Below are 25,063 nucleotides of genomic sequence, written 5' to 3'. Positions count from 1 at the left end.
TAGCTAAGGTATACTTACAGTGCATGTTTTTGTCTTCCTTCTCTTACAGCTTGAATATAGTATACCAAATTATCAAAGAAAAGCTTCATCATGTTCAGTTCTTTTTCTGCCCACCTGGAACAATTGAAAGAAGAAATAGTTTTAGAGGCACAGGGTAAGAGAATAAATCTATTCTAGAACAGGAAAAAAACTTCTATGTAAAACATTTTCAAAAGCAAAATCTATCAATTATCAAAAACTTACAAGTTCTGTTTATATTTGAATTGTGAAAAGATATAAAGCAGTGCACCTTAATTTTTATGAAGTTAAAGCACCACCGTGTTTTTGTTTTTGTTTTTTTGCGGTAGGCGGGCCTCTCACTGTTGCGGCCTCTCCCGTTGCGGAGCACAGGCTCCGGACGCGCAGGCTCAGCGGCCATGGCTCACGGGCCCAGCCGCTCCGCAGCATGTGGGATCTTCCAGGACCGGGGCAAGAACCCATGTCCCCTGCATCGGCAGGCGGACTCTCAACCACTGCGCCACCAGGGAAGCCCACCACTGTGTTTTAATCTCAAAATACTCAATCTCTGTGAAGGGGATAAAATGTCTGGCAGAATGCTAATTATAAATGACTAATATGAGTTAATATTAAAAAACAGTACAATACAGTCCATGTTAAGGATGGACTGTGTACCTTGGTCATTATTTAGCACAGTGCGTGGCATACAGAACACATATAATATAAACTAAATGAACCAATCAGTTTGTTTTTTTCTACTGTCAATAACTGCTTATTTTTTAAAATAACTTATTTTAATCAAATAAATATTCACATATTAAAGTAAACTAGAAACAATAGAAGAAAAAAGAAATAGTGATAAATACAATTAGAGATAGCAGGGTCCATAACTAACATAATCTCTCTCACACAATAATTATTAGCAATATAACTACTAACATGTAGAAGTACTGAAATTCCAAAATTTCAAATATAATTTACATCATGTTTTTGCTATAGCCTTCTTTTCCAAATAAGTTACTCTTGCATTGCCAATCACTCGCCAGTCTGTTTGCTGGTTACCTGAAGATTTACTAAGATGATCAGAGATAATTTCCAATTTTAAAATATGGGCCGTAAGAGTTTAAGAGACAGTATGTACCAAATGCTGAGTGTTACTGCACATAATAGGTTCACACCAAGTGGAAGTTTTTGTTGTTATTGATGCCAACTAATCATAAGAGCTCAGTTCTTTTAAGTGATCTACTTGATAAGATTTAGGATACCAGTCTCATGTTGGCATTAACTGAGCTTATTTATATTTAACTTAAGGACCAAGCTAAAAGGGTTTCAACTCAATATACTTAAGTTCAGGTATACTTGATAAGTAACTGAATATTCGCAGCTTTGCACTTCTATAAGAATGTTATCTTTTGTTACTCCTTAATTCAAACCTCCTCACATGACTATAATATCAACTTGCCCAGGTAAGCTACAAGTGAATCACTTTAATACTTCTGAATTTTGTAATTCAGCCATTTAAAAACCATGGGAAGAGAGTCAATGAAATAAAACTCATGGTACTCTTGTACTTAAAGGATGCTAAATGCTTTCCTCTACTCCTCTGTTTAGTATCTCAAAGAACTTCCTTGCACTCACAAATAGAATTGTCACTAGGGTCACCCTGAAATAGTAACCAAAGAAAGAGACTTTCTAAGATGATTCTTAAAAAACAGTAATAGGGCTTCCCTGGTGGCGCAGTGGTTGAGAGTCCACCTGCCGATGCAGGGGACACGGGTTCGTGCCCCGGTCTGGGAAGATCCCACATGCCGCGGAGCAGCTAGGCCCGTGAGCCACGGCCGCTGTGCCTGCACGTCCGGAGCCTGTGCTCCGCAACGGGAGAGGCCGCGACAGTGAGAGGCCCGCGTACTGCAAAAACAACAACAACAACAAAAAAATTTAAAAAACAGTAATAGAGGTTCAGGTTAAACAGATTCCCTATTAAAAGAAAAAAACCAGCAAGGGCTATAACTCAGAAGAACTAACTTCATCTTATTTAGAACTATAGTACAGACTTCTAAGAATTTTAAAAATCATATTCAGTTTGAAAGCAAGTATTCCTACTAACTAATCTTAGATTTGAGGAGGAATTAGATAAAACTCCATCCTACTTGACCTCACAAATAAATCCTTCAACAGGTCTAATTTTTCCTAAAATTTAAAGTCTCTGAAATCTCTCCAAAAAGTCTATTTTGAATAAAGCAAATAATATTCTTAGAGGTTAATGAAGTGTGTGTGATAGCCAACTTTCTCTAGAATATTCTTAAACATTAGATCAATATCACATCAAAGTACTATCCTTGAAAGAATTCTTTAACATTAATCATAAGTTCTCTATATATGTAAAGGAGTAATAGGGTGGTGTCAAAATTATCCCTAAGGTGATGTAATGTCTAGAACCAACTCCTAGTAATGGGAAAAATTAAAGGCACCTTAGAGTGTTTGATGTGTGGATCTTCTTCAGGAGTCCTTTGCCATGGTCAGATACACTAAAAATCTTTATCTTAAAATTAACGCATTATTTGCTACAATATTTTTCTCAAACTACAATGAGTACAAAGGTCAGACTTCCTGGTGACAGAGATATACATAATCTCCATGGGGCTAAGTGGCAGAGACAGCACTCAGAAATCTAAGCAAACATTTGAATTACACAAAATTCAAATTTTCCTGGTGCAGAATAAAAGCTAGTAAGTTACTCAAAACCTTGTTTGATAATTATGACTGGGAAAAAAATCTTTAAAATGAATACTTCTGTTTCTTTTATTTACTTACATTGTAATCCAATGTGTATCATAACTGCTCCCAAACTGCTGAAAAGTACCAAACAGTTTTGGAAGAAGACGAAGTGAAATTACTACTGATCTGAAACAGCAAAAACAGGTATTTATAGAATAAAATAATTTTAAATAGTATCAACAATTCTAGATCTTAACAGAAATTCAGCTATTTAAAATCTTAAATGCAAAAAGAGTTAATGAACTTCACATACATTTCTATGCAAACACAAAATTTTTTCCTTAAGTATTAACTTATTATACACTGGGGCAAGAAATCCAAGTTTTAAAAAACCAATCCAAGACTTTTAAAGTAAAATACACCATATAAATATCTGAGTATAAAAGCAAGTGAAGGGCATTTAAATATAAATTTTTTTAATGACAGTATTCTTTAACGAGTCATAGGTGCTTCTGAGGATTTAATCAAGGAAAACAGGAAGCAGCAGCTTGGGCAAATTATCTAGAGCAGGGCTTCTCAAAGTTTAGTGTGCACTTGATCCAGCTGGGGGGATTTTTTAAAAATGCAAATTCTGATTCAGTAGGTCGGGGTAGGTTCAGGATTGCATTTCTAACAAGCTCACAAGTGATACTCAACTGCTGGTTTGTGGACTACAAACAATAAATGTAGAGAACATTTTTCAAACTATATAAATTATCACTTTCTCCCTAATTCTCACTTAATATCATCTCCATCTAAATTGAGAATCACTGCGTTATGAGCATGCTAATAATAGAAGCACACCATATACCTCAAGTATAAAAGGGCCAAAAGGCAATAGGAAATCATTCTAAAACCTCAAGAAGATCTGAGCATGTCTATCTTCTGGAAGAAAAGGGGGTACAGGGAACATATTGACATGCAAATCCCAGAAGTCCTAGTAGGCAAGAAGGTTGCCTGCATGAGCCTTGAAAGAAGCAGGACACACTCTAATAAAGTTACTGAATTTCTTTTATTTTTAAGCTTAGGAGCCAATATTGCTTCATGAAAGAATTTTTACAAAGAGAAAAAGTTGGCACCCTACCCACAAGTATGGATTACAAATAAGTCCTCAAAAATGCCTACTCTTTTTAAGAGTACCAGGTATATTCGAATACAGGACTACACTTCTGAGTGGGAGGAAAACAGTGGCGAATGCTGAGTAGGAGAAACTACAAAACTTTGTTTCTGAATAAAATCCAAAGTACTTAAATTTGACTACAAAGCCTTGTCTGATCTGTCCCCATTCCTTCTATCCGTCTAACCTATTTTCCTTCCCATCTTCCTTTTTTTTTTGGCGATATGTGGGCCTCTCACTGTTGTGGCCTCTCCCGTTGCGGAGCACAGGCTCCGGACACGCAGGCTCAGCGGCCATGGCTCACGGGCCCAGTCGCTCCACGGCATGTGGGATCTTCCCAGACCGAAGCACGAACCCATGTCCCTTGCATTGGCAAGCGGACTCTCAACCACTGCACCACCAGGGAAGGCCCCCCATCTCCCTTTTTGCTATTCCTTCAAAACACACGAGCACATTCCCGCCTCAGGGCTTTTCTATTGCCTCTGCGTGGAATGCGCTTTACCTAAATAGCTACCTGAAGGACTCCTTCCCTCACTTTATTAAGGTCTCCTCAACTGTCAACAGAATGGATGACCCTGACAACTCTATATTAAATATCACCTTTCCATTGCTCTGCAAACCTCTATTATTCTTGACTCCTTCCCAATTTTCCTTCAGTCATCATCACGTAATGAATATTCCTTTATTTAATATGTCTACCACTAGAATGTGCTTGATGTGAGCGAAGAGTGTCTTATTCACTAAAAATCCCTGCATATGGTGCATGCTGAGTATATATTTCCTTAAATAACAAACCAGCAAACAACTTAAAGGCAAGATTTTCAAGGAAGGAGGAAGACCAACAGTGTAAAATGCTATATTACAGTTATGAAGGAAAAGGACAGAAAAAATACTACTGGAAGATAAAAGAAACAGCATGTTAGAAGTATGTCAAAGGATCAAAACAACATTACTATAGATTAAAGAGTATATAGTGGACTTCCCCTGTGGTCCAGTGGTTAACACTCCGTGCTTCCACTTCAGGGGGCACGGGTTTGATCCTGGTGGGAGAAGTTCCACACGCTGCACACTGTGGCCAATGATAATAATAAGTATATAGTGAAGCAACGAAGACAGTAAATGCCTGATATCCAGTAACTGCAAAGTAAATATTCTTTAAATATTCAAAAACATTTAAATTTTTAGTATACTTTTAAATATTAAAATATTTAATATTTTTCAACAAGTCGCACAGAAGTGGTGCTTGGGAAGATAGACCAAGATAGATCAGGGGAAATCAATTTCAATTTTAGATTATTTATCTAAACTCCTTTGTCAAAGTTTCAGAAACATTAGCAGAGTTTTTCCTAAAAATTAAGACATAAAAAACTGGAATGAATATATATATATATTAATTTGACTTTAAAAGCATAAAATCAATGAGATATCACAAAGGACAGAAAAATTTCACCTAAAATCACAAAAGCAAATTCCAAAATTGTTTACCTAGTGTAATTTCAACAATACTTTTAAAATACAAAGAAACAAAGACTAGAGATACCATATCTCACTAAAGCAAGTCTTATAGTGTGCAGCAGTTGTATATTTTCTGAAAATCTTATTACCTCTTTTGCAGTCAATGGTGTTAAGAGTCTAGACTGTTTAAATTTACTTTCCAAATTTTCTACAATAAACATGTTTTCATTTTATAAAATGTAATGTAGAAGCAAGCACATGATGCTTGACATTAGAGATTAGGATGCCAGGCATTGAGCAGGTATTGGTTGAGTTGAGTGAATAATGATGTGGTTCATGTAAAAGAATCCAAAATAGGATTGTAGAAATGGGACTCGTCTTACCTCTACTACCTAAGGGGAATGCTTTTCTCCATAATTTATAATAAAAACACTGAATTATTAATAATTACATCTTACGTGACTAAAACAGTTTTTTTAAGTTTTTCCAAAGATTCAGAAAAACTCCAAATTTTTCTCCTCAAAAAAAGATTTCAGGGGCTTCCCTGGTGGCGCAGTGGTTGAGAGTCCGCCTGCCGATGCAGGGGACATGGGTTCGTGCCCCAGTCCAGGAAGATCCCACATGCCGCGAAGCGGTTGGGCCTGTGAGCCATGGCCGCTGGGCCTGCGTGTCCGGAGCCTGTGCTCCGCAACGGGAGAGGCCACAACAGTGACAGGCCCGTGTACCGCAAAAAAAAAAAAAAGATTTCAAAGAACGGTGAAGAGACATATTTTAAGTGCCATAAATTTAAGAATATAAGAAATGACCAAATCCAGAATCAAAGTGATCCTGAAACTCTGGAACACTTTATTTAAACTCATAAATTTGAAAGGAAAAATGATATAAAGTACTGATTACAGAATGAAAATTAGTAAAATATTTACAAACAGGGTAAGATCATGTATTTGTTTGCTGACTATAATAATTTATATTCCAATATTAAAGGAAACTTCACAAGATCACATATACCAACTTATTCCAAGTAAAATTATATCATGCTGTACAGCAGAAACTAACACAACACTGTAAATCAACTACACCCAATAAAAAATTTAATTTTTTTAAAATAAAAGAAATGTCATAGCACTTCTCCTACAACAACTATGAGATACTACACCCTGACTTATCAACTTTTTTGCCCAAATAGTTTTGACTGCTGATATGCTTATGAAAAACATCAAAATTACTGTTATATTCAAACTTACATTCACAAATTCTTCCAAGAGTGAAAATTTCAAATACCAAACCACACAACCCTAGGCAACAATATGTTTAAGATGAAAAGGTTCAATGGTCCAGAGTAACAAGATACAGTCAGCCCATATGCAGGTTCCTCATCCGTGGATACAGAGCTAACTGTCCTACTCTATTTTATATAAAGGACTTGAGCACCTGAAGATTTTGGTATCTGCAGGGGGATCCTGGAACCAATCCCCCAAAGATACAAAGGGATCACTACACTAATTTTAGACTCAAGAAAAATGCTATTACTACCTTAGACTGCCCTTTGCTTGATACAAAGGTTTTGTTGCAACCTTTGCTGAAGCTTATTACTATACAATAGTGTGATGTGACTCTAAGAATTACCAATGTAACTTTATATTGCTTTAGTAGAATGAACACATTTGGTAGTAGTCTTCACAGTTAAAGTTACATTTGGACGATTTTTTCCTAATCCTACACTCCATATTTGAAGAAGACTGGTGTGTTCTACAAAATGCTGTCAACTAATTAATTAATTAATCTTAAAATATTTACTTATTTGGCTGCGTCGGGTTTTAGTTGTGGCACACAGGATCTTTGTTGCTGCGTGCAGGATCTTTTTAGTTGCAGCATGCCAGATCTTTTAGCTGCAGCAGGCAAACTCTTAGTTGCGGCATGTGGGATCTAGTTCCCTGACCAGGGATCGAACCCAGGCCCCCTGCATTGGGAGCATGGAGTCTTAGCCACTGGACCACAAGGGAAGTCCCTCAGTCATTTTAAACTATAGTATATACCAAGAGTTGACAAAAAATGCTGTATATAATATAGTCTTTACAGAGAGAAAACAAAACCAAAAAAAGGTACATAGTACCATGCATTTCTTAATTATATGAACCTTTATTTATGTAAACAGAATCCCTGACTCGTGACCATTTTTACTTTTGTATTCAAAGGCAAAAAATTTCACACGTGGGTTAAACTACCTACTGCATAAAGAATGGCAAAAAAATAGCACACTGGATAGGTTCCCAGACAGAGTCTCAAATCAATTCTCAAGAAGCCACAGAATTTCAGGAGGTACCTAGCCCAGGATGTGAACCTGCATGTGAAGCTACCTGCCTTCTAGTAAACATAAAACACCAAAGGGGCTGATTACAACCCAACTCCAACTTCCGCCCTACTCACTAGACAGCAGCCTTATCTCACTCACCCAAAGTAACAAATACCAAGCTGAAGAGTAATGGATTTTTCATTGTGGGAGCTACTGTCTACCTCATGCTCTCACTTTATGACAACATTCTGCAAACCAGTCTACTATGTGTTTCCGTGTGTAACTTTAAACCTCCTGCACTGCTGAAATGTTATATGCCTTATAAAACAATCTGCCTAAGGCTAAATGTGCATAAGTCACATGCTGCATGTTTAAAGTGTTTTAAAGTGTTAACAGTGGGTTCCGTATAAATGGCAGAATTATGGGTGATTTATGGGAGACTTTTCCTTTTTCAGATCTCTATGCTTCCCAAGAAGTAATGAGCCTATATTACTGTTCAAAAGAAAGCTAAGTTCATTTTGTGAAATAAACTGTAATAAGACCATAGAACAGCAAAAACAAACAAAAATTGGTGACAGGTCTATAAACCATGGAAAGTGAGGAACTAGAAGGAAAATTAAAAAGTCAACATAGAGGGGGCTTCCCTGGTGGCGCAGTGGTTGAGAGTCCACCTGCCGATGCAGGGGACGCGGGTTCGTGCCCCGGTCCTGGAGGATCCCACATGCCGCGGAGTGGCTGGGCCTGTGAGCCATGGCCGTTGAGCCTGCGTGTCCGGAGCCTGTGCTCCGCAACGGGAGAGGCCACAACAGTGAGAGGCCCGCGTACCGCAAAAAAAAAAAAGAAAAGTCAGCATAGAGAAAATAAAAAGAAACATAAACCTGTGTAAACTACATAAAAAATTGACATCATCAAGAAGCAGACATCTGTGCGGTTTTTTCGGTCAAATGTCAGGAAAATGGTAAATGAGTTAAGATTTCAGTGGCCCATTTATTTCAACATAAGGAAGAGCTTTCCTATTAATATTAACACCCTTGTGCAACATTCCTTTCCTACTGTGATGGCAAACTCAGGGGGAGAGGAATCCTTGGAGAAAGGATTCTTGTGTTCAGAATAGGATTTCTCAAACTCTGATATCAATACTGACACTTCACACAGTTCTGCTGTGAAAAGCTGTCCTCTGCATTGAGGGATGTTTAGTAGCATCCCTAGCCCAAAGTAACATCTCCAATTCCACTCATTAATGTGACAACCAAAAATATCTCCAGATACTGATACTACCTAGGGAGAAAAAAAATCACCCCCATTAAAACCCACTGGTTTAATTGTAAAATAGCTAGTGGGAAGCAGCTGCATAGCACAGGGAGATCAGCTCGGTGCTTTGTGACGGCCTAGAGGGGTGGGATAGGGAGAGTGGGAGGGAGGTGCAAGAGGGAAGGGATACGGGGATAAAAGTATAAAAATAGCTGATTCATTTTGTTATACAGCAGAAACTAAAACAACATTGTAAAGCAATTATACTCCAATAAAGATGTTAAAAAAACACTAGTTTATCAGGAAACTGGAACTAATAATGTTTAAAAAAATTAATTATTTTTCAGTTTGCATGATAACTTCAGTAAGTTCAGCTGGTATACACTGGATGTGTTGCATATGTCACAGGCTAAAAAATGCCACTATGCTCTAAGTACTGGCATATATGACCAATTAATAAGAGGCCTAGCATAATACACACAGCAACCGTCTGAGTAAATTTTGAGGCCAAAATTAACATCAATATAATAGTTATGTTTACTATATATCAATAAACCATTAAGTAACTATGATTAGGTACAGGACTGCCTCCAACAAATGAAAAATGCTTCAACTTCAAGTGATTTGGGAGTGAACAAATTAAAGCTTAAAAAAATCCAAAATGATGATTTTCCATTTTATACACAGAATTTTCCTTTTGTCTCTTTTACTCTTTTTTTTTTTTTTTTTTTTTTGCGGTACGCGGGCCTCTCACTGTTGTGGCCTCTCCCGTTGCGGAGCACAGGCTCAGGACGCGCAGGCTCAGCGGCCATGGCTCACGGGCCCAGCCGCTCCGCGGCATGTGGGATCTTCCCGGACTGGGGTACGAACCCGCGTCCCCTGCATCGGCAGGCAGACTCTCAACCACTGCGCCACCAGGGAAGCCCCCTCTCGTCTCTTTTAAGCTACACTACTTAGAAAAATATATGCTCATTATGGAAAAATTAGAAAATAGAAAACCATAAAGAAGAAAAAATTAACTGAATCCTCCCAGAAATAACCATTCTACAGTCTCACATATTGCTTGCAATCTTTTTAACAAACGGGCCTATGAGTATACGCCCATATCATTATATAATCTTTGAAAACATTTGACTCTTAAAGGCTACATGATATTTCATCTTTCACATAGCTTTTTTCCTTTTTATTGAAGTAACATACATGAAAAAACACATATAAACCTAAGTGACAGTTCAAAATATCAGGAGGTGAACATACCTGTGTAACATGCACCAACATCAAGAAAGAAATCATTACCAGCATCCCAGAAGCCTTGGGATATGCCCCCTTTCCACTCACTAACAACCCAAGAGTAACCATTATCCTATTAAATACAATAGTTTTCCTGATTTTCTTTTTTAATTTATTCATTTATGGCTGCATTGCATCTTTGTTGCTGCTACTCTTTATTGCAGTGCATGGGCTTCTCACTGCGGTGGCTTCTCTTGTAGTGGAGCACTGGCTCTAGGCGTGCGGGCTTCAGGAGTTGTGGCTCATGGGCTCTACAGCGCAAGGCTCAGCAGTTGTGGCGCACAGGCTTAGTTGCTCTGCGGCATGTGGGATCCTTCCAGACCAAGGCTTGAACCCGTGTCCCCTGCATTGGCAGGCGGATTCTTAACCAATGCGCCACCAGGGAAGTCCCAGTTTCCCTGTTTTTAAACTCTGTATAAACAGAGTAATAGAGATTTACTTTTTTACATCTGGCTTCTTTCACTCAAAATTTTGTCTGTGAGATTCAACCACACTATTCCATGCAGTTGTAGTTCTTTCATTGTTACTACTATATATATACTATTTCATTCAACAAACAGTCCACAATTTAATTTTCCTTCCTATTCTTTTTCTGTCATTTAGATAGCAGTAGAAAGAATAGTTATTTTGAATAATGCTTTTATGAACATTCTTGAATGTGTCTTTTGGTGACCTTCTGGATGTATTATTAAAAGGCACATACTTAGCAGTGCAACTGCTGGGCCACAGGATATGCAGATGCACTTTTGGGGAATAAAAATTGATACAACTTAAAAAAGTATTCATTAGCTTCACAAAGACTTTTAAAAGACAATTAACATTTTAGGGACTTCCCTAGTGGCCCAGTGGGTAAGACTCCGCGTTCCCAACATAGGGGGCCCAGGTTCAATCCCTGGTTGGGGAACTAGATCCTGCATGCATGTCTCAACTAAGTTTGCATGCCACAACTAAGAGTCCGCAGGCCGCAACAAAGATCTCACGTGCTGTAATGAAGATCCCGCACATAACAACTAAGACTCAGAGCAGCCACAATAAATAAATGATAAATAAATATTTTTCAAAATATTTAAAAGACAAAACATTTTAAAACTAATTTCTATAATACCTATGTAAATGATGAAATATCATTCACCCATTAAAAGCATTCTTTTTAAAGAATATATGCCAAATGAGGCAACTGATCCAACTAACAGGGGTCTATTAGTAGTTTCTTATACCTGCATGAATAAGCAATTTTTCTATTGTGATTGTACCAATTATAGCCCTTTAAAGATCAAAAGAAGAAAATTAAATATTGCAGATACTTTTTCTAATTCAATTAGGTAAAAAAATTTTTTGAAGCAGTTAAATATTCAATAAAATTAGACATTTATATTGAGCCTTGGCAGAGGTAAGCTGGAAATATTAATGTAATATATTCAATTAGGGGCTTCCCTGGTGGCACATTGGTTAAGAATCCACCTGCCAGTGCAGGAGACATGGGTTGGAGCCCTGGTCCAGGAAGATCCCACATGCCGCGGAGCAACTAAGCCTGTGCGCCACAACTACTGAGCCCTTCGCTCTAGAGCTCACGAGCCACAACTACTGAGCCCACGCACCGCATCTACTGAAGCCCACGCACTATAGAGCCCATGCTCTGCAACAAGAGAAGCCACCACAATGAGAAGCCCATGCACCGCAACAAAGAGTAGCCCCCGCTCGCCGCAACTAGAGAAAGCCCACACACAGCAACAAAGACCCAACACAGCCAAAAATCATAAACAAAAAAATAAATTAAAATATATATATATTCAATTAATAACTGAATTCACCACATCAGAGAATGGAACAATATTATCAGAGCAGTATAAGGGAAACTGGAGACTGTATCAACAGAACAGAACTGAAAATCAAGAAACTTGTGGTAATTATTTGAGCCCCAATAAGAAGTATATAAATATACAGCAGAATTCAAACTAGGAAAAAAACACAACTAACCTAATTCTTTGTGCACTACAGAAGTCAAAAGATCCACCCAGATGGAAGAACAATGCCATTATCAAAATGTTTATATTTCAGCTTAAGTTTAACTTCACTTATCTTATTTAGCTTTCTTTATATATAACAGTTCAAGAACATTTAAACTGTAATCTGAAAATAGAGTAATCACCACCATGTTCCCAGAATCAATAAGACAGTATTCCTTTGTCTCTGTTGGAGGTGATCTAATCAAGAGTGCCGAAAAGTGCTGAAAAAAGCAAGACTGTGTGATAACATATAAACCCTGTGGGGGAAAACAGTTTAGAACTAATATAAAAACCACAATTACTAAAAAAAAATAGGTTGATAACAGTACATTAAATGCTATGAACCCACCATATCTAGGTCAATAAGAATATTGATTATGAATATGATTACTGCATAAAAAATTTTAAATTCCTATTTACCTGTTGTTTCCTAAATTTTCAAGGCAACCTTCAATGAATCTCATTCGAATCTGTCTATCCGTAAACCAACATACTAAGGAACAGAGAAGTTTCTCTGCTTCATTTATTAATCCTTCAGAAAGATTAACCTACAAAAAAATGTATATACATAAAATTACTGTTTATACTGAATGCATTTTGCTGTAATTTTGTAGTCTTTTGGGTTTATTAAATAACTTACTGCATCATCATCTTGGACTATATCCCACAACAAAGTGTTTCCTTTCTTGCAAACGTTATCCAAATTAATGTCTGTTACAGCATTACTGCTGAATTGATGTTTATGAACTGTAGGTCCTGAAGGGGCAAAATATAACACACTATAGAGCAATGCAATTGACTGAAATTGTAAAGTGAACTACAGCATTCATAAAGTTAACAAATTCAAAGTGAAGTATAACAATAAATCTCTTCTTACATCACAAGATAAAAACAAGATTAACACAGTTGCTTTATGAATGAGACAGAATAGTACTGTTTAGAGTTTGATACTACTAAAGTAAAATAAGAAAAGTTTTCATAGCCTCTCCACTATTTCATAGCCTCCTCACTATTACTAATAAGTATGATTAATGTTTTCCACATGTCAAGAGAACTATATATAAATATTTGAAACCCAAATTAAACATTAAGAAGAAAATTTAACTGAATTAACTATATAGCCAAGGGACGTTCCTCTAAATGACCTTCTGTAAAGTGTCTTATACCTAAAGATTTTTTTAATTGAGATGATTTACTCAAAACATTCAATTAAATTCAAAGCGTCTATTATAATAATTCAGACTTTGAGTGCCAGACTATGAACTCTCCCTAGCTCTGTTATATTAAGCAAAAATGCTTCATTGTCTTTAACAGCTTTACCATGAAATTTCCCTCTTAAACTGTACATGTACATTGATTTCATTAAAATGAGAACTATGCAACCTTCACCATAATTCTGTTTTAGAACACTTTCACCACCCTAAAGCATTCCCTCATACTTAATTACATTTAATCCCTGATCCCATTCCCGAGCCCTAGTCTGTTCTTCCATCCCCATAAATTAGCCTTTTCTAGAAATTTCATATAAATGGAATCATACAATGTGTATGTATAGTCATGTCTGACTTTGTTCACTTAGCAAAATGTCTGAGGTTCATCCATGTTGAAGCATCTATCAGTAGTGTGTTCCTTTTAAATAGAATAATAATAAACAGAATAATATTCCATTATATGAAAAAATTGTTTATATATCTACCAATTACTGAAAGTTTGGATAGTTGCCAGTTTTTGTCTAATATGAATAATGCTGCCATAACACTGATATAACCAGTCTTTGTATAGACATACACTTTCTTTTCTTTAGGGTAAATACTTAGAAGTGGAACTGTTGGGTCATAAGGTAAACACGTATGTTTAAAATTTGAAGAAACTGCCATACTGTTTTTCAACACATAGGTATGGTCGCTCTTTTTAATTTTAGCCATTCTAATAGATATGCAGTAGAATATCATTCTGGTCTTTAATTTTAATTTCCCTAATGACTAATGATGCTAAGCATTTTTTCATGTGCTTATTAGCCATTTGTGTACCTTCTTTGGTGAAATAAATCAATTCCCAATTTTTAATTAAGTTGTCTTACTACTGAGTTGTAGAAGTTCTTATATGGTCTGGATACAAGCCCTTTATTAGATATATGATTTGCAAATATTTCTCCCAGTTTGTAGCTTGACTTTTTAAGTTTGGGGTTTGTTTGGTTTATTTGTTTTGGTATTTACTTTTTAAAATTAATTTTATTAAAATACAATATAAATACATAAGATCCGGAACATTTCTATCACCCCAAAAAGTTCTCTTGTGTCCCTTTACAATCAATCCCCACCACCAATCACTGAGTAGATGTCAATCATTATAAATTACTTTAGGAAATTTTAGAAGTGCATATAAATGATATACAGTATGTATTCTTCTGTCTAGCTTCATTTGCTTAGAATGTTTTTTGATATTCAGTCATGGTGTTGAACGTATCAGTAGCTCTTTCCTTTTTATTCCAGTGTGAATATACAACAATTTGTTTATCTACCAGTTAATTCCAGCTGAGGTTCATAAATGAAGCAGTTATGAACATTCAGGTACAAATCTTTTTGTGGACATATGTTTTCATTTCTCTTGGGTAAATACCTAGAATAGGAATTGCTGGGTCATACGGTAAGTACAAGTTTAACTTTAAAAGAAACTGCTAAAACAGTACTCTAAACTGCCTGTACTATTTTAAGCTCCTTCACAGCAATGTATGAGAGTTGTAGTTGCTCTGCATCCTTAGCGTCATTTGATATCATTAAGTCCTTAATTTTTTACCCATCCGAAATGAGTAGAAATATCCAGTTGTAGTTTTAATTTGAATTTCCCAGATGACTGTAGATATTGAACATCTTTTCATGTATTTACTGACCATTTTTATATCTTCATTTATGAAGTAACTAAATTTATTCATACCTGTTGCCCATTTTTAAATTGTATTGTTTGTCTTACTGTGTTGGAAGAGTTCTCTATAGTATTAAATACACAGTAATACAAGGTAGATTTGGAGACCAATAATACATCTAATATTTTGCTCAATTTCTAACTTCATATAGTAAAAAAAACATGTACAATACTGAATAAAAGGAAAACAGGTTAAGAATAGAAGAATGGTGAAAATTTAATAAATATGGTATAAAATTAAATTGACCTCAATCTTAACCCATTCATTTCTCAACAACCACAATAACAAAAATGTCAAAACAGGGAATTCCCTGGCAGTCCAGTGGCTAGGTCTCCGCGTTCTCACTGCTGAGGGCCTGGGTTCGGTGCCTGGTCGGGGAACTGAGATCCCGCGAGCCACGCAGCACGGCCAAAAAAAAGGAAAAAAAAAAAGTCAAAATAACCTTATCTAGATTATACGCAAGTAACAGTTGAAATCAGAAAGTTGTTGCCAAGATCCACAAATTGCATCTCCAAGTCTGATCGTGGCTTTAAAAGCATAAACCTAATCTATCTGGTTTACTTAGTTTATAATTTACTGGCATCCCAAAACCCATGTCCTAGGCTACTAAGTGCTGATGGTATGTAACTAAGCAAGAGGCTGGATATGGACCTTTAAATTGCCAATTCTAGAACTGTTTGCCCTCTTAATTTTTCTCCCTTTCCTCCTTTATCTCCTCCTATTCTTTAACCTCTTCTAACCTCTATTCTTTAGAGTTTGGTCATGTCCTATCATCTTTTTAAGACTGATTTAGAGTGATTAGAACCATCGTTTTTTGAACATTTTCATCACCCCAGATGAAAGAAACACCTCACCCTTTAGCAGTCACCCCTCCTCTTATTTCTCCCAATCCTCACTAGCCACAGGGAACCACTAATCTATACTTTCTATCTCTACAGATTTGCCTATCTTAGTCCTTTTATATAAATGGAATCATACAACATGTGATTCTGTGTAATCTCCTACTTTTAAGTCCTAAAATTCCTGAATATAAAATCTAATGCAGCCATATATTTTCTCAAATACAAAGCTATAATTTTTATACATATTATTTTTTATTTCTTTTCCTTGTTAAATATCTCTTGATGGAACTGCAGCCTTCATATTCATGATGGAGTATTCATAATAATTTCATTTCCTTGGGGAAAAAAACTATAATATGAAAATTACTTGGCAAAAACACTGAAGTAACAAAACATTGACTGTTGATTCCTTTTAACAATGTGTTATATAAATTATTCCTATTTTAAATAAAGGAATATATTTTACTTACTACAGAACCTTACCTTGACTAAGATGTTCATGGTAAATAGATGCTAAATTGGGAAGATGTTGTTGGAGATGAGATGTTAGCTCTGCATGTGAATTAATCTGAACTAGCTCCTCTTCACACCCAGATTCTTCACCATCAAAATCAGCCATATTTTTTTCTGATTTTGCACTGACCTGGGAGCTGCTGCAACTGACATCATCTGCACTTAGCATATCATCAACCATATGACTGTAACACAGAGAGGAGTACAAAGTCAGCAATTACAAATTTGAACACACATTGTGAATCACAAAAAAATATCTCTCAAAACATTTGGCACAAGTTACAACCCACTCAAGAATAAAGCTACATTTGTTTGTTAACAATATGGAATATTGACAGCTTTACAAAAAATAAAAAGCCCACAAAGTCTGCACTATATATTAATTATACAATATATACCTACATATTATCTGGCTCATCAACACACTTCACTAAAACAACTTCAAAGAGAATAATTTTAGGAAAAACAAAATCAGTAAACTTAACTGTTAGATAATTTTTTTATAAACTCAAATCTTAAAGTGAAACCTTAAAATTTATTTACATTTGTTCATCCAACTGCAGAATCAAATCAGATAAGGAAAAAAATTTCAATTTACAGCTGCAATCTAGATGTGGTTAGTATTAACTGAGCAACTTTTAACTCAATAAACACCTATTAAGCCCTCCCTTCTAAAACATACCATACGGGGTGCTCTAAGGATGTAGAGACAAAATGATAAAAATAACACGAAGAAGAAAAGTTCAGGATTGATTTAGACTCACAAATGGTACCCATACACAGAGAATATGGAAATGGCTAACATAAAAAAATAAATCATTAGGTCTTTTCAGGTAGAGCGTTGGCGTGAACACTATAAGAGATTTACAATGTACCAAACTGAACATATTACCCTCCTCAGTTTTATGAACTAATTGCTTTGTCTCCAGTATGTCCTGGGGAGAACTCTGAATGTGCATTTCTGTAATGTCAGACCATAAACCAGTGGTTCTCAAACAGAAGGCCAAGGGGACATCTGGCAATGTCTAGAGACAATTTTTGGTTATCACAACTTGGGATATTCCTCTAGTATGTAGGCCTAGAGGCTAGGGATGCTGCTAAACATCCATCCTACAATGCAGAGGGCAGCATTCACATTGCTGTAAATCCAAAACACAGAATTACCTGGCCCAAAACATCAATACTGCCAAGACTAAGAAACATTACTGTAAACTCATATGGGTTAATGATAAGAAGAAAAAGGCAAAGGAAATAAAGTAGGAATATGTATGGATGTGTAGTTCTTCCAAACAACCATATTAAATTCTGAAAGGCCCGGCAAATAGTCAGGTTTAAGATAAATCCTGATAAACTACATATCCCTATTTCATCATTAACTCAAATATTACTACTTGCAATGATAGTAATAATAAATAGCAGCTAATATTTATTAAGTTCTTATTATGTGCCAATCATATCAGCCCATGAAATGCTCACAATAAGCCCATGAGATAGGTACTATTGTTTCTATTTTATAGATGAGAAAATGATAGTAAGAACAACTGAGTACCTTGCCCAATACTGTAACACTAGTAAATGACAGAATCACTTACTATTAAACACCATAGGTATATTTCACAGATAATCAAAAAGCTTTATGCTGAGGCTTTATCCTTACTAATATCCTAAAATTAGAATGTGCATAAAATTTCCCTTTTCGTGATCACACTTTAATGGAAGTTTCCACAAGCAATTTACTATCTACTATTAGGCAATTATTACAAGGAGTTGAAGATCTAGATCTGTGTTGTCCAATACAACAGCCACTAGCCACCTGTGGTCACTGCACATGTAAAAAATGGCTGGTCTAAATGAAGATGTTAGGAGTATTAAATATACACAGATTATTGAAGACCTAGTACAAAAAAATTTTTATTAAAAATTTTACACGGATTACATGTGGATATATGATATTTTGGATACTACTGCTTTAAATAAAATTTATAATTAAAATTAATCTTCTCTGTTTCATCTTGCTTTTTAAAATGTGCCCATTAGAAAATTAAAAATTGGGACTTTCCTTGGCGATCCAGTGGTTAAGACTCCATGTCTCCACTGCAGTGGGGCATGGGTTCGATCTCAGGTTGGGGAACTAAGATCCCACAAACTGCAGGGCGTGGCCAAAAATAAATTAATTATGAAAGTTTAAAATTACATACTTATGGCATGCATTTTTAGCTTACATTATATTCCTATTGGACAGCACTGATCTAGAATATATCACAATTGAATAAATATAGGCTATAATTAACTCCCTAAAGGAAATGTAAGCTGTTTTATTTTTAGGTAGACTTACCCATCGTGGTGGTGATGATGGTGGTGGTGGTGGTGGTGATGCTGTGGACCAATAAACTGCCGACAATTAAATAATTCATTCCCAATAGTCTCCCCAAGAAAGTCCCCAGTGCGTGTAATACAAGATTCCTGAGATGCTTGTGCTATATGAGCAGCATTCATTTCCCCTGAAATATCATGTTCTGGGTCTTCAGAGTGTGAACAGGCATCTAGCATTCGTATTCGATTATCTACTGATGGCACTGACTCAGTGTTAAAAACCAGGTCCTTTCCTGTTCCATTGCTTGTCCCACTTCTTTCTGATGGACCTTGGGAATCCCCTAAGCAAATGCCTGCTTGACTTTCTAATTTCCTGTTCCGATGATCTGTACCACAACTGCTTTTAGAAGGATTATGACCATGATCGTCATCTTCATCTTCTTCTTTAAGGGCTTCAATATCTGCAATGTCTTCTGACTGTACCTCACTGCCAGGGCTCCCTGCTGACTGGCTTGCATGGCTAGAATTCACCTCATTGCTAGATCCATCACTATGTCCACTACTGCTACCAGGACCACTGCTTCCATCTTCACCACTGTTGGCAGTTTCATCAGAACTTCCCTGCATGGATTCCTATATTTAGAAACAAAGAGACTTAAATAAATATTTAAACCAGTAAGAAAAAAGTAAATGACATTAACACACTGTACTTTTTTAAAAGGCTGCCACAGTCCTGACAAATTTCATTGAACAATACAAAATGGAATTAAAAACTCAAAGAAAAGTAAAGAACCTCAATGATACTTAAAAGATAGGAAAGGCCTCAACTGGCATCATGTTTATATTCCCAGTTCGAAGGATAAACATGGCACAAACCCAAAAATCAAAAAATCTCTTTAAAGCGGGAGGAAAAAGTATTTTCATACCTCTGTATCTGAAAGTCGCTGCTGCACATGTTTGGTTCTATTAATAAGTTGCTCATCCATTTCAATGTCACTGCCTCCACTTTGATGGGTATCGCTGTTATCACTGCTTTGAGGACTGGCTGCAGGTGACCCTATATTAAAATGATGGGGATTTTTTCACTTCTAACTTGTATTAACATGGATCTATCAGAATGTCATAATCCTTTGATTCTTTGATATACCAAAGCTTCACGCTAAGTAGCCAAAAATATAATCTGGAAATATGTTAACATTTGCCAATTATTTCTAAAGAAGATATACATGATTTCAATTAAAAGTCAGGATACTAATGATTTCAGCAAAAAGGGTAAGTAAGATAGACAGGTAGTCAGGATTTACATCTCCTATGCAAAATGAACTTTATGAATGTGATACAAATATATTATATAAAATTAATTAAATCTAGATGATCATCAAAATAAAACTACAAGTCATCTTGCCATACATTTCTAAGACTCAACTTACAAGGTGATGGTGCAGCTCTTCTGAGCTCTTCGTCCTCTGAAGGAAAAGGAAAAAACAGGATGGAAATAATCTAAGTGACTGAATTTCTTTGGGGCACATATCAGTTGTTTTTATTACATAATCAACAAGATATAGGTAGGGAAACCTGCAATAATATAAGTCCCCACCACGTGTTGTAGTACTTGTGGGTGCCTGCACAGGAAAGCCTAAGAAAAGGGTAGTATATGATGTCAGGAAACAAAAAGAGGGGTAAAGCTGATAAACTTGTAGGAAACCCTAGAAAGTTATACATGTAAAAGCACATATAAAATACCTGGAAAGACAGAAAACTTTGAAGTAGAAAACACAGAAAGAGAAATGTATCATTATGTTCTATTCTCAAAATTATTTCTAAAAGAAATCATGTTGACTGGTTTCTAACCAAAAGCTCTAAAGCTTTTATGACATAGTTTTGTTTTTTTCTTAAAAGAACACTAATGAAAGAAGATCCAGTAACTACTGAAACGTTATTGCTGTTAATTGAACAGTAAACCAAAAACATGACCTAACCCCAATTTATTAACGTTTTAAGAAAACCAACACCTCCCTTTCCAACTTATTTCAAATTGAGATTAAACTGAAACTAATTTGCAGAAACTATTTCAAATTTGAGTTATAAACTATGAACAACTTACTTCAAATTACATTATACTTTACTAACCTTTCTTATTTCCAATGGGAAGATTGGTGTTTAGTAAAGATGCAAAAGAACTCTGTTTAGATAGCTGGGCCTTAGCTGCTAGTGCATTATTCCACAATGCTTTAATTAACATCGATGCCAAGTACAGTGTCTTTAAAAAAAAAAAAAAAGGAGAGGTTGAAATTAGCGGTTTTAGGAAATACTGTAACAAATTTAATATCCTTTTGCCTAACTGAAATGCCAACAGTAATAAACTACAAGTTAAATCATCTGGATCACAAATAAATTTTCACTTTACAAAAAAAAAAATTAGTTTTGAATGAATTACCTGTTCAGTATGAACACTTGGTTCAAGAGCTGAGACCAGATTAAGAAGATGTCTAAGTGGTACTGGATCCAAATTCTTGATGAGTGAAGGAAATAAGTCATGTATATACCGACTACAGTGTTTCAGCTAGAAAATAAAAGTAGAGACAACAGTCAAAAATAATCACACTATATAAATAACCTGACACCAAAAAAGTTATATAAGTTTAAAAGTGAAGAAGCTGGCTAGTACACTGATGTTTTTAAATATATTAGTAAAATGTTAATTACCAAATGTCATAAATCGCAGTACATAAAATTGTGAAAATAAAATTCCACTTATGCAGAACTTCACTTTATCCAAGCAAACCACAAGCATAATTTTTTAACCTCAAGAAGGAAGCCTGCAATAAATAGTCTCTGGAATCCAAGTATAAAAAGGATTCCAATTTAATTTAGGAACATATCACTAATATAAAAACAAGTTAAACTGTTAATTAAAATGTAGGCAATAAAAAATAAAATAAATTACAATTAGACGAGAAAACCAAATAAATATTATTTTTTAAGTGTACAGTGGACCCTTGAACAACATAGGTTTGAATTGTGTGCATCCACTTATACAAGGTTTTGGGTTTTTTTTCCACTAAATACATACTACAGTACTATAATGATCCACAGATATGGAACTGTGGATACGGAAGGCTAACTGTAAAGTTACACATGGATTTTCGACTGTGCAGAGAGCTGGCATCCCTAATCCCCATGTTGATCAAGGATTGACTGTATTATATTTCTCACATTAAGTGGTTATAAAGTATTTATATAACATGGTCATTAATTGAAATACAGTACAAAATAGAAACCCCTTTATAATCAAGGTCTTCATAATATAAACTAGGAAAGTCTCCTTTGTTATACTAAACAGAATTATGTAAATATGAGGGAAAATATAATATTTACAAAGATATGACTAGTAAATATTACAATGTCATGTAAAATAAGCATCTTTTACAGCTACAAAGGTGCTAACTGCTAAATCAAGATACAGCAACAAATCTGACTTGGTCAGAAATACCCAATTTCAGGACTCCAAAGGTAAAATGTATCCTACTTATCTACAATACATAAAAAGTCTATAAGAAAATGTATTCTAAAACACTGACTTTTATATTTTTCAGGTATAAATCATATAAACTCTCTTCTACTAAATCATCTTATCAGGGTAAATATATACAACCTAATTTTAAAACAGAAGGTAAAATAAAATAACACTGGAAGAATTCCTCTACGTTGAGGTAACTTCTAATAAACTACTCTATCTACTTCAATGCTACTATTAAATTCAACAGTGTTCTTTACACAACTGCAGTACTTTAAGACCAAAAACATCATTTGATTTTGAGAAGTGAATCATCAATTATAAGTCTGCCGATTTTACAGATCTCACCTAAGAATATTTTAATATAGTATTAATTAACATTATAATTGGACTGTACTAACAGTTTATACTTGCTTTTTGTCAAGAAGTAACTATCAGATTTACACTTTTCCTAATGAAAATGTGATTAAAACATACTGTGTGATAAATTCCTGATTTGTACCAGCGTAAATATTAATAAAATGGGATTTTCATAATAGATATAATTTTGGTTATTTTTAAGTAACAAGACCCATAAGAGATAATTATGTAATCCTGTAACTGAGGCAAAAGACACATAAGGCTCTTTTCAAGATGCACTTTATGAAGACACATCCAAAAGTCAGAAAAAAAATATTAAGATTGACAGCTTTCGTTCCTGGTAAAAATGGTAGTGTGGAGTTGGTTCACAGACGCTTCTTAACTAGTTATTGAAAAGAAAAGAGAAGAAAAGAATGTCAGGGAAGATGGCAGAGCAGGAAGTACCAGGAATCCAGCTCTGTACCTAGAAAGCAACTGTACTACTAGCAGAAACTGTCTGATGTAACTACTCTGAAACTCTGGAATAGCCAATTTGAACTCTTGTGCTCCCAAAGGAAAGCTTGGCTGGTAAACTGTTGTTAATGTTGGCCAATTTCAGCCTTCAGTGTGATAGCAGCTACCCATTTCCTACTCCTTGACCCTATGGCAGGCAGCTGTGGGGACAGCAATATGTGACTCTGGTACAGTTTGTTGGAGCCATGGGTGGGCAATAATGATCTTGTCCAAATAATAATGTCCAAATAACAAACTTCTGTGTTCTGAATTCGGATTACTACATCTGATGGGTGAGGTATGGGCACAGAGGTTAGCTGCCATTGTTTCAACCCAAATCAGCGAGATTGACTACTGGGGGAATTAAAGGAGCCACACCAGGGTTTTTTTTAGACATTCAATAACAACCAAATATGTAGAACAATTTAGAAAGGTACTGTACATTCCCAGGGAAAGACACAGCTCAGAAAAATACCTGAAAAGACCATGAGCTTTCACATTAGATCATTTTTAGGCTAGGGATCAATTAAAAAAGAACAAACTCTGAGAAAAGAAGAGAATCTCTTTTCCAAAGTTACCATACTATAAAATTCAATGTTTTCAACCAAAAAAAGAAGAAAACCAACACAAAGTATAAAAAGAAACAGGAAAATATGGCCCATCCAAATAAATAAAATAAATCAACACAAATGTACCCGTCATTTGTAGAATGCGCACCCATAGGAATTACTAGACAAAGACCTTAAAACACCTTCCCTTAAAGATGTTAAAAGAGCTCAAGGAAAAGGATGAAGACTGGAAAACAATGCATGAACAAAATGAGAATATCATTAAAAAGACAGAAATTATAAAAAGGAGCCAAAAAGAAATGCTGAAAAGTAAAATAACTGAAATAAAAAATACACTAGAGGGGCTCAAAAGCAGATCTGAGCAAGCAGAAGAATAAGCAAACTTGAAAACAGGACAACTGAAGAAAATAGGACAACTGAAATTACTGAATCTAAGGAACAGAAAGAAAAAAGAATGAAGAAAAGTGAAGAGAGTCTAAGGGACCTGTGGGACACCACTCAGTCTACCAATACACTCATTGTAGCAATCCCAGAGGAAAAGAAAGGTACACAAAGTATATTTAAAGAAATAATGGCCAAAAGCTTCTCAACTTGAGGAAAGACGTAAGTCTACAAATTCAAAAAGTTCAACACACTCCCAGTAGGATAAACTCAGAGAGTTATACCAAGAGATATTATAATCGAACTGTTAAAAGCCAAAGACAATAAACTAATCGTGAAAGCAGGAAGAGATAAGCAATTCACATAAAACAGATACCCTATAAGACTATCAGCCAATTTCTAATTACAAACCTTGGAAGCCAGAGGAAGAAGTATGATATATCAAAGGGTGAGAGAAAAAACTTTCAACTGAGAATTCTACAATTGGCAAAATCTGTCCTTAAATAATGAGAAATTAATACATTTCCAGATAAACAAAACTAGACCTACAACTAGACCTGCCCTGCAAGAAATGCAACAGGAAGTCCTTCAGAATAAAATGAAAGGAAGCTAGACAACAGTGAAGAAATAAACATCTCTGTAAAGGTAAATATACAGACAATTAAAAGCTAGTATTATTATAGTTTTCATTTCTAACTCCATTTTTTAATTCCTACATGATTTAAAGAACAAAAACAAAAATTATTATTATTCTACACAACTGGGCACAAATTATATAAAACTGCCATCTGTGATATTAATAACAAAATAAAGGGGATGGAGCTGTACAGAAACAAAGTTTTCGTATGGTATTTAAATTGGCATAAATTCAAATTAGATTGTAAAAACTTCAATATGTCAAATGTAATTACCACTTTATACACAAAATATCTATAAAATACACACAAAAGGAAATGAGAACGTAATCAAAATATTTCACTATAAAAA

General features: G+C 35.3%; 1 protein-coding gene across 9 annotated transcripts in view; it reads right to left on the bottom strand.

The window, feature by feature from the left end:
- The window catches only part of USP34 (ubiquitin specific peptidase 34), a 231,362-nt gene that overhangs the window by 111,939 nt on the left and 94,360 nt on the right, over positions 1–25,063 (bottom strand). For 6 of the 9 annotated variants that reach the window (XM_079941554.1, XM_079941552.1, XM_079941557.1 and 3 more), the window contains exons 11-20: positions 21,195–21,320; positions 20,888–21,017; positions 20,188–20,223; positions 19,684–19,814; positions 18,780–19,390; positions 16,415–16,629; positions 12,807–12,922; positions 12,587–12,714; positions 2,812–2,901; positions 19–114 (exon numbers count right to left, since the gene is read on the bottom strand). In XM_079941554.1, the coding sequence (XP_079797680.1) occupies positions 19–114; positions 2,812–2,901; positions 12,587–12,714; positions 12,807–12,922; positions 16,415–16,629; positions 18,780–19,390; positions 19,684–19,814; positions 20,188–20,223; positions 20,888–21,017; positions 21,195–21,320 (1,679 nt within the window). The remainder of the gene's footprint in view (positions 1–18; positions 115–2,811; positions 2,902–12,586; positions 12,715–12,806; positions 12,923–16,414; positions 16,630–18,779; positions 19,391–19,683; positions 19,815–20,187; positions 20,224–20,887; positions 21,018–21,194; positions 21,321–25,063) is intronic. The other 3 variants (XM_079941553.1, XM_079941560.1, XM_079941555.1) reach the window with 2 other exon arrangements.

Source organism: Stenella coeruleoalba (genome assembly GCF_951394435.1).
Source record: "Stenella coeruleoalba genome assembly, chromosome: 13".
Classification (NCBI taxonomy): Eukaryota; Metazoa; Chordata; class Mammalia; order Artiodactyla; family Delphinidae; genus Stenella; species Stenella coeruleoalba.
Note: the sequence above shows the minus strand (reverse complement) of the source record. Positions and strands in the feature narration are given on the sequence as shown.